The sequence below is a fragment of the Meleagris gallopavo genome, chromosome 6 (genome assembly GCF_905368555.1).
Source record: "Meleagris gallopavo chromosome 6, MGAL_WU_HG_1.1, whole genome shotgun sequence".
Taxonomy (NCBI): Eukaryota; Metazoa; Chordata; class Aves; order Galliformes; family Phasianidae; genus Meleagris; species Meleagris gallopavo.
The window spans coordinates 7,672,284-7,686,387 of NC_139409.1; the positions used below are offsets into that span (position 1 = coordinate 7,672,284).

General features: G+C 35.5%; 1 protein-coding gene across 1 annotated transcript in view; it reads right to left on the reverse strand.

The window, feature by feature from the left end:
- Positions 1-2,439: 2,439 nt before the first annotated feature.
- The window catches only part of PAXIP1 (PAX interacting protein 1), a 32,195-nt gene continuing 20,530 nt past the window's right edge, over positions 2,440-14,104 (reverse strand). Inside the window, exons 10-21 of the mRNA XM_085227010.1 lie at positions 13,847-13,984; positions 12,744-12,865; positions 12,001-12,185; positions 11,826-11,869; positions 9,973-10,040; positions 9,478-9,580; positions 7,075-7,243; positions 5,392-5,492; positions 4,123-4,257; positions 3,964-4,039; positions 3,367-3,431; positions 2,440-2,923 (exon numbers count right to left, since the gene is read on the reverse strand). Coding sequence (XP_085083136.1) covers positions 2,912-2,923; positions 3,367-3,431; positions 3,964-4,039; positions 4,123-4,257; positions 5,392-5,492; positions 7,075-7,243; positions 9,478-9,580; positions 9,973-10,040; positions 11,826-11,869; positions 12,001-12,185; positions 12,744-12,865; positions 13,847-13,984 — 1,218 coding nt within the window. The 3' untranslated portion in view covers positions 2,440-2,911. The remainder of the gene's footprint in view (positions 2,924-3,366; positions 3,432-3,963; positions 4,040-4,122; positions 4,258-5,391; positions 5,493-7,074; positions 7,244-9,477; positions 9,581-9,972; positions 10,041-11,825; positions 11,870-12,000; positions 12,186-12,743; positions 12,866-13,846; positions 13,985-14,104) is intronic.

Sequence of the window (14,104 nt, forward strand, 5' to 3'; positions counted from 1 at the left end):
TGAGAAGCATTACCAAGAGCCAAATGAATAACTGAATCTAGCAGCCAGGACACAAACTGCCAACACATCTGAATCTGGTTTCTTTCTACCTCTCCTCCCCTCCATAAAAAGCTTTACTCTGCCAAGACTTGTCTTAGTAGGACTTGTAAGCTTCTAGACCTTGGTGGTACAAATTCCTGTCTTGTGTTTGATTCCATACACAGTTAAACAGTGGCACCTACTCTATATATGTGTTGCTTTTTGAAAGCAGGCTCTACATTTCATAAGGCAATCCATCATTTGCAAGATATACAAAAGATAGACTGAATCCTTGATAAGTAAAAAGTATTTATTCAAGGTAAGAAGCTTTCATGTATCACAGTATTTTCCAAAGTTCAAAAGCTACAACAGCTGTTTTTTAAAGGAAAAGGCACCGAGATACTTTCTGCATGCTGGTAACTAGTATAATGAAGAAAGACTTAAGCCATACAGAGAGTAGCACAGATTTGGGTTAGTTCAATATTACACATTCTGAGATGTATTTGAAGAAAAGAAGTGTACCTTTCTCTCCATTAAAAAGTATGCAGTCCATTTGTTAAGTTCTTTATGGAAGGATTCATCTTGTCTATTTTTAGTGCTCTTTAGAAAATGCAGATAACTAAACAAGCTTGCTAGATTCTTAAGAGATGTGCTCTGTGCAGGGGTCTTAGTCAGGTTTTAGAGCTATGCCCTGCACTGATAGTAAAGGGAGGGCATACCAGGTAGGTCTGTGTGCCTGAACAATTTAAGCCATTAAGAAAACCCATTAGCCAAAAAATAACCCTTTAAAAATAAATAAATAAACTATTTTTAGAAGTGTAAAAACACGTTACCAACTTCCAGATCTCCACATTTAGGAACTTCTTTTTCTTAATCTCATAATGAAGTTTGTTATGGACAACTGAACAGCTCACAAACAAAAAAAAAAGAACATAGATCTGTTCTAAGCAATGAATGGCATTTGGGGAAAAGTACTATTTTCTCCCACCCCACACCATACTTTTTTAGCTTCTGAAATTGCTTATTTTGTTCAGCCCAGAGAGAAGGAGGCTGAGAGGAAGGCCTCATGGCAGCCTACAGCACTGCTATAAAGTGGAGGGGCAGGTGCTGATCTCAGCTCTCTGCTGACAGTGACTTGAGAGAACAACACAGAGCTGCAACAGAGGAAGGTCAGGTGGAGGTTAGAAAAAGGTTCTTCACCAGAGGGTGGTCAGGCTCTGCAACAGGCTGCCCAGGGCAGTGGTCACTGCCCCAAGCTGCCAGAGTTCAAGGAGTGTTTGGACAACATCCTCAGAAATAGGGCTTGGATTTTGAGTGGTCCTGTATGGAATCAGTGATCCTCGTGGGTCCCTTGCAACTTGAGGTATTTTATGATTCTGTGATCTAAAAACACCTTAATCTATTTACTACATTTTGTCACCTTAGCAAAGGTCAAGCTGGTAGAAATTCCTCTTAACATCATGTAACTCCTTATTACTTAAAAAACAAATGGTGAATACAAGGATAAATCATTATAGCTGAAGAACCCAGAGCCAGCACTAAGGCAACAAGCACAGTACTGACCTCTATGGGACTTCACTCATCGTGAAATTTACCGTGTTCTTATAGCTTGAATTTGTCATTTGCTTAAGCATCTTGTTGAACTGAGGCATGGGGAAAAAAAAAAGCAACAGAAATAATGGTCAAATATCAGGTGGATTTACATTCTAAGCCACAGCACAAAGGAGATTTGAAATTAATAACTTCTCTGCAGACAGCTTTGCATAAGCTAAAAACAGCTGCTTACCTCCCTTTAACGCGACTGAAAACCTTCCCTGTAAAACAGTTCTGCACAGAAATACAAAACACTAGAAAAAACAGCATGAGAAGCAATTGTTTTAAGTAGGCTTTGTCTTCCATCTTGAATTGTTTTTTGAATGGCTCACAAGCTGCTACGATGCATCCAACACCATGCAGACAAGTGAATATCTGCACTCTCCCACTAGAATTTAATGGCTTGCTGATCAAATCAACATTTTTAGGACAATTTCCATCTACCAGATTCTGATCTAAAAAAATGTAATGTCACATTTATTAAAACTGTGTGAGAGTCAGGAAGAACAAGTGAATATATTTTGAAGACTGGTTTTTAATATTTATTTAGTAAAACTCACTATACAAACAGAACTTATCACAACAGCATACTATGTAGGGTTAGAGTTTCTCCTTCCTTCAAGCTTTTTCTTTTTTTCAGTAAAAACACATCTATAAATTTTTAACAATTTCCCCTTTAAAGCACTAGGATTTTTATATATTAAAACATACCTAATAAAAATAAGTTCAAAATAATTTTACATTGTTTGGAAAAAGATTTGAGTAATTTACTCTTACCAGAGTGCCACTGTTGCACAGTATTAAAAAAAAGGAACCACCACTAAAATATAGAGTAAAACATTTAAAAGTACATTTATTTAAAATGTGGGCAAAATATCAATATAAAAGAAAATAGAGTATAAGAAATAAAAATAAAGTACAAAACATTTTCATCTTCAACATCCATAATTTAATAGACAGCAAGCCCTTTTATTTTTACACCCAAATTACACTTTTGGCTGAAGTACCATCATTAACGTTAAAATGTTTAAAAACTGGCTAATTGTGATACCTAAAGTGGGATCTTTTAAAATGGGAGTATAATACAAAACATAGTAAATTATGTTTCCTCATAATAAAATTACACATCCTAAAAATGATGCAGTTTATTTTTGCTTCCCTGCTTTAAACTGCTCTTCATCCCTAGGCAAACAGCTGGAAAACAGTATCCACAGGAAGTTTTAGTTACTTTGTACAATGGCTGAATAGCTAGATTTAATGCTCCAAGGACTCCGAAGCACTAAGGCATTTTACTATTCCTTCAAGTAAATTTATATGTACGTTTGTTAAGAAAGAACAACTTTTAAGAAATGACTGTAAAACAGAACTTTTACAAGTATAAAGCACGCCCATAAAGACACTGTAGCCTTCCCGGCCCTACAATGCAGTTATCAAATAACATTTATACTGTTCCTTAGTAAAAGCTATTTCTGTCAACTACAGTTCACCTGTGCAGATACTTTCTTTACTGACACTTATTTTCCCTTGTTGCTTAATATTCTACTATTGATACTTTCTGGTAACCCTGCATCCCACCTCCACTATTTTCTATCAAAAAGTAACCCCACTTGGAATTTAAGCTAGGTTTCCGGGTGTTAAGCTGTGCTCTTATCAAGTAAACATTACACATCCTATAAAACTTTAAGTAGTTATTCCTAATTAAGAAAAACTTTTAAGCATTTTCCTTAAGCAACTGATAGCTTTCACACATAAAGGATATGACTCATAATCCAGTGTTTGAGTAAGTACTCCAGTCAGGACAAATTCAGCATTGTGGACATCTGGAAATATCAAAAACATGTATATAGTTACACCCTTACGATGACACTTCTCCTTCAGCAGGCACATCAGGAGGAGCCATTCAGTACCTTTCTGCTCTTCATGCAAAGGAATAAGGGAATATGGCCCCAATCACTACCAGTGCCCTACTTTTAGCCACACACTTCATGCTACGGATATCAGGCTTCAGAATGTATGGTTTTATTGATAAACACGACATGTCTTTAGGCTCCACACTGAAAAACAGCTAAAGAGAAAAACCTCAGATCTTTAACTTGACAATCGTGCATCATGCAGTTGCAGTCCCAAGTTCAAGACTACCCTTGAAGAGATTTGTGGTGACCTGGCTAGAAAAATGCTTGTTAGAAACACCTAGGAATGAGCTGGCTCAGACTTCTCCATGACCTGCAGGATTGTCCACGTACCCCTCTACTAGTATCTGACATCTTCAACAGGTATCTGTACTTGCATTAATTTCTACTGTTACTGTTTTACATTTATACTGTTCAAATCACATTGATAGTTTATACATACCTATGCCTCTAGCAAAATATTCTCGACATAGGTGAAGGTCATTTTCACAGGAAATCAAGATTATCTCCGGCAAACTCTGAATCAAAGAAAGCAACTGTAAGCTCAGAATAACACAACAAGATATTATGAGTAAATTCTAGAAGGCAACACTGTACACACTTTATTCTGCTTATGCTCCATGAGTTTTCGAAAGGAAGGTTGTTTAGATAACACTTTTCCTCCTGCGCATTCCACAATAGCTTTCATGGTAGAAAGACTGGGACAAATTCCAGGTGTAATATAAAAATACTTTCCCTAAGAAGAGAAAAAAAAGAATAACAAGAAATGTTATTTTGTTAACTTATGTCTGCAATACATCCGTGTTCATCTTTATGGATGAATTCTCATGCAATCATTGGCTGCCTGTAAACAGCTTACACTGGCCTATGGCAACAAATCCAACAGCTGATGAGTCGTCTTTAATTATTGCTCATCTGCTTTCCCTAGAGGGGCAAACCTGAAATGACCACTTCTTAAACAAAGAAAAAAAAATAACTGCAATTTGTTAAGAACAATGCTCCTTGCTTCTTCAAGCACAAGTATGCCTAAGGGGTTCCAAAAACCTGAGTTATTCTAATTAAAGCTTTCATCTTTTAAATAAACACCACAATATATTAACTACGTACATTACTCCCTGACAAAAATCATCCTGCAACTTGATTGGGAGTGATACAGATGAACAGATCACCAAGTAGATCAACTTTTTTTTATCAGCTAGGGCTGCAAAACTGATCGAAATGATGTACTATTCAGATTTAATAGAGAACAGATGCTTATTTATTACAGGTTGTGAAAATACACTTTTTAGGTGGTTTGTCTCAAAAAAAAAACAACCTCAAATTCTGCTCGGCTAAAGACTCACTAGCAACTTGAATCTTCAAAACCCTCTCTGCACAGCTGCATAATTTCAATCAGAGGCAGAAAAACCATCTTGCACCATGCCAGCAAAGGGCCTGGTGCTAAGTGCAGTCTTCAAGGAAAATCAGGCTGAAGTGCACATCCACTATGACTCATTTTTCTGGAGATGTGCTTTAACCACTAGAGCATTTGGGGGGGGAAAAAAAAAAAAAAAAAAAAAATCACCCCTTCCATAAGTAGCATTTTGAAGAGGAGCAAATACTGGTTTACACCCTGAACAGATTTTTTTTCTCATCCACAGGATTCAGTCACTCAGAAGGCTCAGATCCATCCCATCAATACTTAAGCAGGAAATATGCATAAAATCAACCCTCTATGTAAATAATTTGTTATATATATATAAATATATATATAATATGTATGTTACGTGCTTGTCTGTTCTACTGTTCTGACAAAAGCTGAGGTCTCAATGCTGAAAGAATTCAGCTGAAAAGCTCCAAGCATTTAAATGCTGTTCTTAAAACTGCCTACCTTGAACAGTGGAGCTACTTGTGCTCTCTTCAGGGACTCTTCCAAACTGAAGCAGAAAAGCACCTCAGCTTCAGCATCCCTCAACACGAAGTTCTGCTCATCTGAAAGAGTAATAAATACAATACAGGAAAGACTGTAACATCATCATCATAACCTAACATCTAAGCCAATTAGAAAATGTTAGTGGCTGAATGACTCTAAATGCTAAAACAGTAATTTTAACGTGATTATAGTATCCCTTCATTAGGATGACCCACAATTACTTATGTGAAACTGTTTTATTCTCCTTGTTTACCTAGCAACATACACTGTTACACACTCTCCTTTTCTACTTGCCCAAAAACTGTCTTCAAGCCCTCATGCAGCCTTAATAGAAAAAACTTTCCATCTATTTCCCTTTTTCCTGTTATTCAGCAGATTGTTTTTTGATTGTATTTTTTAAATTTGGGATGGGATTTCAATCTTACCTTCACCATTCCACAAAAAGTTATGTTAAGCGTATTTCAAAATCAGATTTAATTCAAAACAATCTAGTTCAAAGAGCAAAAAACAATTTTACATTAAGAAAAAATTGCTCTTCCCAGGGACGATCTGCATTTTTTCTGAAGAATTGCCACATTCTCCATCGTTATATTAGGTACAAAAGCAAAGGCAACTCATTTTCCACAAATCTACTAAATTTCAGTAGACAAGTACTTTAAGCACTACATCAAAACAGTCATCCTTTTAAACCCCCAGACCTTATTTATCTTCTAATAGCTTTCAAATGGATTGATTTCTCAGTTCATTGATGCTGAATCAAGAAAGTTGCCATCTTCAGATTAATAAAAATCTTTGTGGTTTATTGGTTAATTTATCCACAGACTTAAATGTTTGCGATTGTGAGGCAGCAATGTTATACGCTTGCTCCTTCCAAAGAAATTACATGAAAAGCATAAAACAATAATAAAACAAATAATCAGCCTTTAAGATTTTCTTCAGATCCAGCATCCTTTTCAAATAAACTATTCTGTTCTTTCCAGCTGTCAACAGAGAAGTGTTAAAAGAAAGTTGACATTACAACACTGTTACAGTACTAAATTAAATCATTTTAATTATTTAAATGAATTCTTGTACACAGTGCCAACAATTGCTTACTTCTTTACAACTTTTATTTTAGAATTAATGAAACTAAAATCACCCAAGACTTTAAAACTACTCAAAGGTGAGAACTATAAGTAGCTGCATCACAGACAGACCGTTTGCCAACATCCAACTATTTTAACCACACTAAAGCAAACTTCTTTTTTGTTTCACTTAATGGAAAGATCGGATTAAATCGAATGAAAATTAAATGTAACAAAATGTTCTATTGTAAGAGGACTTAAAAGCAGTCCTGGAACAGCTTTAACCATACCAACATAACCTTCTACCTTAAGTGAAATATGAACAATTTGCTAGTGTAACTGTTTGAACGTAGCATGTAATCTCTGTGAGTTATGAACTATGATGGTCAGATTTGCTACGAACTTAAAAACCTCTGCATTCAAAATGAAAGCCTGCAGAGAATCTTCAAGAGACATTGCAATTCAAAATCTCACAAAGAAAGGGTTTTTTAAATATGAAGGCCATCTTCACACACTGAAATCAAACAACCTTAAGTTTATAATAAAAAAAAAACAAACTGATAGCAGCTTAGCTTACCAACAAACTTCTGGCATTTGAAACACTCTTCTAACCACTCTGGAGTTACTATGTGCTTGACTACAGAAATTGCAGTCAGGAACTTGACAGTGCGGGTCACTTTACTGGCAATTAGGTGGGTGCATTTCTGGGCAGATTCTGCTACTTCACCTCCAAGAATATACAGTTTCTGAAAGTTGTAAAAAATACAAATCAGAATGGAACAGTCATTAGAAATTGGAAAGAATAGAATGTGGAATCGTAACATTGCCATCAAATAAAACTGAACTCTTCATGAAATAGTAAACGTAGGAGATTTCTGTATTACAGGAATTCATTTACTAAGGGTGATTAATGAACAGAATTTACAGACAAGAAGATCCAGCTATTTCCAGACATTAATTATATCTAGCTAGAATGAGAGCTATGTGCTGCAACTCTACTTTTGTATCTGTTGATTATTTCTTTATATAAAGTTAATTTTGTGGGTTTTTTTTATAGGTAGAAAATGTAATAATTTTGCTCTTTTCATCTACAAAATGTATGACATCCATCATAATTTTGGTAAACCTGATTTTGCTACTTATTCATAGAGGACAAAATTTCTTTGCATGAAAACCACATATATTTTACATACATCAGTTCCATATCTATTTGAGATGATACTGAGTAACTACCATTTTTTCCTAAGTTTGAACTACCAAACCCAAACTACCTCAGAATTGACATCTCAGCTAAGATACACACCATTAACAACCATTCAACATAGGAATTATTTATAAAGAGTGCTTCCTCTGGTAAGAATTTGAACAATTACAACATTTGAAAATATTTGGACAGCTTCACTATCTACGCACCACAGGTTTTTGATTTTTACAGCACAAGTGTTTTGTACAAATTTAAAAAGAATAAACAAAACCACAGTATTTTTAGGCATTAAAATTTAACATACGGCAGCATTTATATTACATCAGTCATCAGCCATTAACAAAGCAAGAAGGCTTACTGCATGCATTAGAAGCCCTGAAAGATGTCTGGCATCCCTCTGTACTGCTCTGATAGTAACAAACAAGTTAGACAGGGACAATGTTTTAAGCTTTTCTGTACTGTGCTGGCTTATTTTGACAGCTTGCATCAAGATGATACACAGAAGTATTATCCAATACACTGCATCTCTCTACTGCTGAACTCCTTTGAGATATGCAAAAGCACCCTGTGAATACTAAACTTGTACACTCTGAAATGTAAAAGCTGTTGTTTTCATTCATAATATATGCTCACCTCAAACACTGCATGCCTGTGAGTACCTTATAAAGACTTGCATTCTGATCTTCAAGGAGCCATTTGGGTGCACAGGAGAAAAAAAAGACTAACTCTCCAGTTCAAGAAGATGGGAGGTCGCTAGCCTCAGGAAGGTATTCAAACACTGACACTTTTAATAGTATCACTGCAACATTTGGCAATCACAAGCCTTGAGGCCAAAAATTTATTTAATGTATTTGTGGAGCCATAGCTCTAATGAAATTTCTTCACATAGTCAGCTTGGTATCAACATGACAGAATGGGGAGTTGGCACTGGAACTTTATTGAGATAGATAAACTGAAAAATCATTTTTGTTCCAAAGTATGTTCTATCAAGCTTCAAATGAAAACACCATAATGGAAAAAAACCTCAAAATTCCCCTGAAAAATACTTTAGGTACAATCAAGAAGAAACTAGGATATCTGGGATGTGCTTAAGTGACACGGATTTCTAAGAAACATAGAATCAAACTAGTCCTCATTTGCTTTTGAGTATCTGGAGCAGATAAAAGCAGCAAGATATTTCATGCCCTACTGGGGTCAGTAATTAAAAAAAAACAAAACCACCACCTCTGTGTCTCAGATTTCAGCCAACATGTGACAAATTACAAATGAAAAACTATTTTTGAACTAATGCTTTCTGATCATTAAATTCAAGGAGTCATTGGATTTTTACATCATTAAGCTTTGGGAGCAATTTATGAGAACAGAACGAAATATGGGAACATATGATCTTAAGTGTGCCATCAGTTCTGCCATCAACTTCCTCTGAAGCATGTGGCATTATATGAGAAGAAGTCTGGGTCCTATCCAGTACAGTAATCACTACTTCCCTCACCAAAGTTTGGTTGTGAAGTTTGCTGATTTAAAACAAACAAACAAAACCCACCACAAAACATGAAAGGGTCTTGTCTTTAAAAACAACCATAGAGAACAAAAAGGTAGCAGAGAGGCATGAAGTAAACTAAAGCAGGAAAGTTATCAAACAAAACTAATTTCACATAAATCTACATTCTAATCTCACTTGTAGCAAGTATCAGTTTTTACACACTAAACAAAGGCTAATCAAGTCTTACAAAAGAAGAACACAAGTGCTTCCACAGAGGTAAGTGCAAAAGTCACCTTAATGTACTGTTGAACTTGCATAGGTTCAAATCCTGTGAAGAGCACCATTGGCGTCAACTCTGGGGTAAGCTTTTTAGTAGGTGGTGGTAGGTCTTCAATCCTACAGCATACATGAAATACAGCAGAATATAAGTCTGGGTGCAACATCATATTATTTCAAAAACAGACAAGCACACTGCTGCAACTTTTAGGAATGAAAATACAAACACAAGAATTAGGCAGGATCAATCTTCTAGATAAAAAAAATTATGCTGAGAACAGAGTATTTTCTCCTGATTCTGTTCTCTTCCAGCTCTCTTACTATTCTGCTCCTCAGCTATCATTCTATTTCTGCCTTTTGAATAGCTGGCAACATGCAAAAAATGCTACTAGTTATTTCAATTAGCAGGGCACGGGATGGAACCAGAATGATGAGCAGTTCACAGTTACATGGTAAAGTAAACAGTTACATGGTAAAGTAAATGAAGGACTACTGGCACTGATTGTTCTTACCTGGCTCTTTTGGAAGACGGCTGAAGACTGGATTCATTTTGCTTTGGTTTCAAAGGCAACCTCACACCCTGAAATTAGACAATCTATATGTTTACATCTGAACTGAGCAGGGAACTCAACTTCCATTCTGAAACAGGAGAATTGTACAACAGTATCCGAGACTATACTGCAAACACAGAGATGAGAAGGACAGGCTATCAGGTGTGCAGTGAAGAACTGACTGCTCACACAGCTGACCCAAGAGCACAGCTGAGCATTAACTAAAGTTTTTCCACAAGGTTATGCAATCATTTAAGTGAAATAAAAGAAAAAAAATTTTTTGTTCCATTTAGATAATGAGGATGGTTATTACTGGAAAACTCAAAGAATTAAATGAGAAAGAGACCAAAAAACATGTTAATTTGTAAAATAGGTGAAGACTACAGTAGCTTTCCAGTAATTCAGTGTCAACGGAAAATAGCGGCACCTGCATTGTAGAAACTCAAGTTCCCTGATTAGAGAAAGAGAAGCTCCAGTAGATGCTTGGGCAGTCATTTCACAAAAACTTCAGCCTCCTCTAGACTAAATTAGCCACTAGAGAATTTGCCCAGAAGAAAAGAAACACAGCTTTCAGACTCTCTCTGGCTCAACTAACTTGAAAGTTCTCACTGACAGAAAGTGTGACATATATTTAACTTTCAAATCTACACCTGAAATTTAATCTCTTCAAGGAGAAAGCATTAAATTCACAAACTTTAAAAAAAAAAGAAAAAATAGATTCCTAATGGATTACAACACCACTTCATAGTGGACTGCAAGTATAAGACTGTTTTGAAGTTAAGGTCACAGTAAGAGATACAGAAGTAGTGGCTACTTCTAAAGCTGAAATGTAATAAGTTAACAAATTGTACTAATATTTTAAATTGGGTCTGGGTACTAATTAAGTTATTACAGTTATTAAGCACCTGTCTTTAGAAGACTTCACAAATGGACTGAGGTATGCAATCCAGAATACAAAGGCTGAGTCAAAGTATTTTTGTATAATATAAAATGTTATCTGACAGTCATTTGTGGTACAAATGAACTGAAAGCTCATTAGCTCAAACTAGGAATTACCTATGTCAAGACAGGCACAGTGAAAACAGTTATCACGCATAAATCTGAAATAGAAAGAAATTACAGCACAAAACCTTTCAGAAGGCTAAAACCGAAGGAGTATTCACATGTTCAGAGCAAGTGAACAGTGCAGAACAGCTGTGGTGTGGACAGCAATTTATACCTGTCACATTTTACATATGTCAGAGTCCACTCCATGAAAAAAACTTTTTAAATGGTGCATTTTTAGTTTCCTTAATGTTTCTTACACTTTCACTTTTCTAAATCACAATGTATTTTTTGGAATTGAGTATTTGGTACACGTGCCCACAACTTTAGTTTTTACACAGGGTACAAAGTAGTTCAAATCTATAATTTGCATTACCTAACCTATTTAAAATTTAGTAATGATTATAACAAAATTCTTACAGATTTCAGGTGCTCTGCTTTAAAAATCCATATGTGGCCTGTTTTCAGATTGTGCTAGGTACTGACTCCAAAATACAAAGCCTCTTCTAAAGGCTTTACGTAAAAGCAAAGAATGAAGAACCAGGCCACAGTATTTCTAAAGTAATAATTTTATATAATACACTGCAGTTTCTTAGTTCTGCAAAAGATTATTTTTAAGATTTATGCTAACAGACAACTAAAAGCAAGTGCTACCAGGATAGTTTGTGTGGGTTCTTCTGGCATGTTTCCTCACACCATATGCACACATGCTCAGATGTTAAAAACACTATGCAGCAATCTAACAAAAACAGCTGTATAACTCAACGTACCATTAGAAGTTCTGGTGATACCTTTAATGGGACTCTCCAAGCATCTACGAAATGAAGAACACCACAGAAGTGAATCCACCACAAAATTATTTATGGTAAGAATAAAGATGCTTCTCTTGATTAAACAGGTTTACATCAACAAATGCTACAGATCAGAGAATTCTGGGAAACTTACCCAGCAGGTTTAGAACTAAATGTTGACTGGGAGAAAGTGGATCTTGAAGACTGAACACTGTGTATCGACTGTGCTGTATCTGCCGTAAAGCTTCAAAATTTCCCAGCAGTATGTCACATAGCCACTGTGCATTCACACATGGTATTCTCCATTCTTTGGCTTTCTCATACTTCAAGCCACTGGGTCTTATTGTTCAGAGATGAAGAAAGAAAGTTTTAGTAAAACAGATAAATAGCATTTATACTAATTAACTTATGCATCAGTATTTCTTCCTTTCCCTATTATTTTAATTGTAATACAGTAGGCACTCTCAAAAAAATACTTTTGCTCTACACGCTAGAACAAGCAATGTCAATTAGAGAAGAATTTCTGCCCCAAATGCCATCAGGCCAGAACTGAATTTAACTCAGTTTTCCCTCTTCCAGCACTTCAAAAACTATTATTCCATCCCCCCCAGCCCCAACGTATTTTACTTATTGACAATACAACAGTTAAGATCACTTGCAAAAATAATCTACAGTAGTACAAGAAATGACTTCTCTTTTGCTAGCTTTCAGGCCAAATTTAAGATAGAAGCATGCAATAATTTCCTTCAAGAAGCAACATCACAAGGTTTAATGCTTTCAAATCACGAAAATGATTAAACGTTCGTAGTGAGATGTAATGAATCTTTCACATTTAGAAACACATTAAGTGGTAAGAAGCAACTGAAGATGTGAGCACTCTGGAGATAAAGCACTTACTCTTTACAGATGAGAACTGTGTTGCTGCGACATAGATAGCCCGTGTATTTGGCACCTGCTAGGTATGCCATCAGTTTGAGGTCATCTCTGTCACTATCAACAAACCCTGTCACAGAGATTATCTACATACAGATAGAAAGACAGAAATAATTGAAAGTAGAAGGTACTTATGAAACATCCCTGTTGAAAATATTTCTATTTTAGTAACTTTTTTAACATTTTAATGAAACATACATCTTAGCTGTGGTATACAGGCACTCAAAATATGGCTCATAGCATACAGTTAAAAAAACAATCTGCTTGTACATAAAAATTACAAGCTTCTAGCACTAGCTCTAACTCAAGAAAAATTATTTTCATAATGTTGATCAGCTTTTTGTCATTTACTACATTTTTCCTACAGCTTTACTACAAAAAAAGCTACGTCCAGATTTCTTCTCACACATTTTACTTCTTTCTCCTGCTGCTGTTGATACTGTTGAAGTCAAGATTTTTTACTTATTTACCCTACTTTCCCTTTGGAAAAAAAAAAAAATCTTCTCAACTCTCAGCTCTACTCTGCTCTGAAACTGAATAAGCAGTATCAGCTGATCATACAAAGTAAATTTTAATTCTCTCTTACCTTTGTTATCATTAGGTAGTATCCTAATATACTTCTTTACCCACTTTTCTTACCCTTAGTCTTGTCCAGTTTTCATTTTTTGCCATTCTTTTCTTTTATTTAAAAAGGAAAAATTGCAATTTTGTTGTAAAAGCAGCATAAAGTGTTGAACACACTGTCACTGAGACATAAGAGGTTCGGATTCCTGTCATGTTATTATGAATAACTCATGTTATCTTTGCATCCTTCCCCCTTCTAAGAGAAGGATACTCAAACATAGCCATTAAATATTTAGTTCTCAGAGTCCAGCAAGATGTGCAAAGCACTCTGAATCACATGGTAGTCTTATGTTAATATGGGGTATACTAAGATTATGATAAGTTTTTACTTGTGTGACATAAGAAACATGCATTTTGCTTTGACTAAGCACTTTCTAGCTACAATTTAATAAAGCTCATGTAATGAAGCAAGCGTTCTTTAGAGGAAAGCTTTTTCTTCTTACATGCTGAGAGCATGGCTTTCCTCCTGGTGGAAATGCCACTGGAAAATGAAGGGCTCGATGAGGTGGTACCATTTTCTTCTTCTTTAAAATTGAGTTCAGCCAGTGTGCTGTAATACATCTCTTCCTTTCTCTTAAAGCCTATGAAGATATGCATGAACAACTTTTAAAAACTGAAATACATCTTTATTTTACACTTTTTCTACAATATAAATGTCCAATGTTAGTGACTTTTTCTGAGCATTTTCATGACCCTGTTTC